This window comes from Geospiza fortis, unplaced genomic scaffold (genome assembly GCF_000277835.1).
Source record: "Geospiza fortis unplaced genomic scaffold, GeoFor_1.0 scaffold78, whole genome shotgun sequence".
NCBI lineage: Eukaryota > Metazoa > Chordata > Aves > Passeriformes > Thraupidae > Geospiza > Geospiza fortis.
This window is the reverse complement of record NW_005054339.1, coordinates 640,568-643,563: the sequence shown is the minus strand read 5'-3', so window position 1 is coordinate 643,563 and position 2,996 is coordinate 640,568. Positions and strand designations below refer to the sequence as shown.

The 2,996-nt window shown below is 46.8% G+C and overlaps 1 protein-coding gene across 1 annotated transcript in view; it reads left to right on the top strand.

The window, feature by feature from the left end:
• Window positions 1–2,996, top strand: part of RAD54L2 (RAD54 like 2) — a 43,855-nt gene that overhangs the window by 30,964 nt on the left and 9,895 nt on the right. Inside the window, 3 exon segments of the mRNA XM_031058153.1 lie at window positions 1–54; window positions 764–960; window positions 1,489–1,831. The exon segment at window positions 1–54 is cut by the window's left edge and continues 46 nt beyond it. Of these exon segments, the coding sequence (XP_030914013.1) occupies window positions 1–54; window positions 764–960; window positions 1,489–1,831 (594 nt within the window).

Below are 2,996 nucleotides of genomic sequence, written 5' to 3'. Positions count from 1 at the left end.
CAAAGAGGTCCAGCCCCGCACCTTCAAAGTCCACATCCTGAATGATGAACACAAGTAGGTGACAGTAAAAGCTTTTCTGAGCTCTTGGCTCAGGGACCTCAGCGTCTTCCTGAGTCATTTTCCTTGCATGGATCAGGGCAGTGCAGTGATCCTGGGGAATTCTCAGTTCATTAGCTGTGTCTATACACTTGTCTATTGATGTCTTCACCTTCTGTATGGGATATATTTGAATCTGCTGATGCTGCTTCAGCCATGTATTTCCTGTTGGCCAGGATCTGATGTACTGTGGTGGACTGAGTGAAGACAGTGTCTTGATCTGAACCAATTCTGAGCAGGCTGGAAGGGAAGGAAGCCTGGGGGACAGGAGCATTGAAGGAAACAACAGAGAATAAACAACTGGAAGATTACAACCATGTGCACTGGCAGCTTGTTCTGCAAGTGGTTTTTGCAGAGGCAGACTCTGCAGCTCTATAAAAAGGGAACTCTTGAGTTCTATATGCTTTTGTGCATGACAAACTTCTACACCTCAGTTCCTGTAAGGATTTGCATTCTCAATCCTGCTCCGTGGCACATAAAAGGCTTCCCCCCCGCTCTGTATCTGTTTGTTTCCTAAAGAAATTTCATTGTAAGCCTCCATCTTGTTTGACGTGAGAAAAATGCTTTAAAATACCCATTGAATGGGTATTTTTTCTCAGCAGACTCCAATCCAGAGATTCAACCTGATATTGGAGTAAAGCTTAGAGTTTATTTGGTTGTTTTGCAGGACGACAGCTGCACGAGCAAAGGTGGTGAATGACTGGGTGACTGAAGGTGGTGTGCTGCTGATGGGGTATGAGATGTACCGTCTCCTCTCGCTGAAGAAGTCCTTTGCCACTGGCAGGAAGAAGAGAACAAAGAAACAAACTGGCCCTGTCATTATTGACTTGGATGAGGAAGACCGGCAGCAGGAGCTTCTAAAAGGTGGGAAGTCAGCCCTCAAGAGGGGAGAGTGTGGCCCTGCTGTCCAGCTGGCTGTCAGCTGTGGCAGCACAGGGAAACAACCTATAACTTGCTTTTAGTATCACTGACATGATAGAACTTTGCTGGGCGGGATTGTGTCTTTGGAGGCAGAAGGTTGTTGAGCTTTGTCTGACTCTTTAATTTCTTGAAAGAGCTCCAAGTAAGTGTGGAATTCAGTACACTGAACTCTGGGATTTGTTATTGTGAGATTTGCCACTCTGATTTGATGCAAGACACCCAACTTGATACACTGCAGGTCACTAAACAGAAATCAAGGGACAGTCATGTTTGCTCATTACCACATTTTGCTAAATCAGAACTATTGTCTAGTCAAATGTTATCTCCTGCATCAGCCTTGCTCTCTGCACCCATGGATACTGCTTTTTTTGTCTTTCAGAAATACCCCTCTGTTGTGTAGCCGGTGACCTTATAAAACCAGAACTTTGTCTTATTCATCTCTAACTAACACTTAATGTCCCTTGTCCTCAGGGATTGAGAAGGCTTTGTCTCGCCCCGGCCCCGACGTGGTTATTTGTGACGAAGGACACCGGATAAAGAACTGCCATGCCAGCACCTCGCAGGCACTGAAGAACATCCGCTCGCGCCGGCGGGTGGTGCTGACCGGGTACCCTCTGCAGAACAACCTCATCGAGTACTGGTGCATGGTGGACTTTGTCCGGCCTGACTTCCTGGGCTCGCGGCAGGAGTTCAGCAACATGTTTGAGCGGCCCATCCTGAACGGGCAGTGCATCGACAGCACCCCCCAGGACGTGCGGCTGATGCGCTACCGCAGCCACGTCCTGCACAGCCTGCTCGAGGGCTTCGTGCAGCGGTGAGTCCAAGGGCAGATCTCAGGGGGATAGCCCATGCAAACAGCTCCTTCATCACAAGTTACCTGGCTGGTTTGCTGAGTTTGTGCAGTGCAACTAAATCTTGATGTCTTATAAAGTCATGGAATTGTTTAGGTTGGAAAAGACCTGTAAGATCATCAAGTACAACTATTAACCCAACACAGCCACCACTAAAGCTTGTCCCCAGGTGCCACACCTACAAGTCTTTTAAATCTCTCCACGATTGGTGACTCCATCACTTCCCTGAACAGCCTGTTCCAATGTCTGACCACCCTTTCCATGAAGAAATTTTTTCTAATATCCAATCTAAACCTCTCCAGAACAATATGGGGCCATTTTCTCTTGTCCTGTCACTGTTATCTGGGAGAAGAGACTGTTCCCTTCCTGGATATAACCAGGTACTTGTAGAGAGAGAGGTTCCCCCAAAGCCCCCTTTACTGCAAGCTGAGCCCCCTCAGCTGTTCCTCATCAGACTTGTGCTCCAGACGCTTCCCCGGCTCTGGTGCCTGAATCTGGACATGCTCCAACACCTCACTGTCTTGTAGTGAGGAACCCAAAACAGAACCCAGGATTTAAGGTGGAGCCTCACCACTGCTGAATAAAGGGAGAGGTTCACTGCCCTGGACTGCTGGCCACACTGTAAAGTTGGTTTGCTTTGGTACCACAGACTCCAGAGAGCTACACCTCTAACTGCCCTAGAGTGACCTCAGGTTTATTTTGATGGCTTAATAGCCAATTTAGCTGTGTGCTTTGTGACATCCTTATCTTAGAATCTAAAAGTGTTTTGTGAAAGTGTTAAGGAAAGTCACAGTGACTCCACCACTCTGAAAACAAATCAGCATTTTTTTTCTCAGATGAGGATTCTAGGATGCTGGTCTGGAGTGTCTTAATCATTGGCAGAGCTGAAAATAGATTTTACATCTTATTTCTGATTTTCAGCTGCCATAGAAAACAGGACTTTCATCACCCTCTTAACTCTGTGACCTGTGCTAGAAGATTGTAATGTTTGAGATCTTTGTAATTGTGTTTACAATTGGCTATTTGGCTGCAGGGAGAGTATCTCAGAAGTGACATGCATTAGAGAAACATACAATTTAGAGGTCCTTCTCCCTGCAGCTGGATGGGCAAGAAGTCAAAATCTTTCCC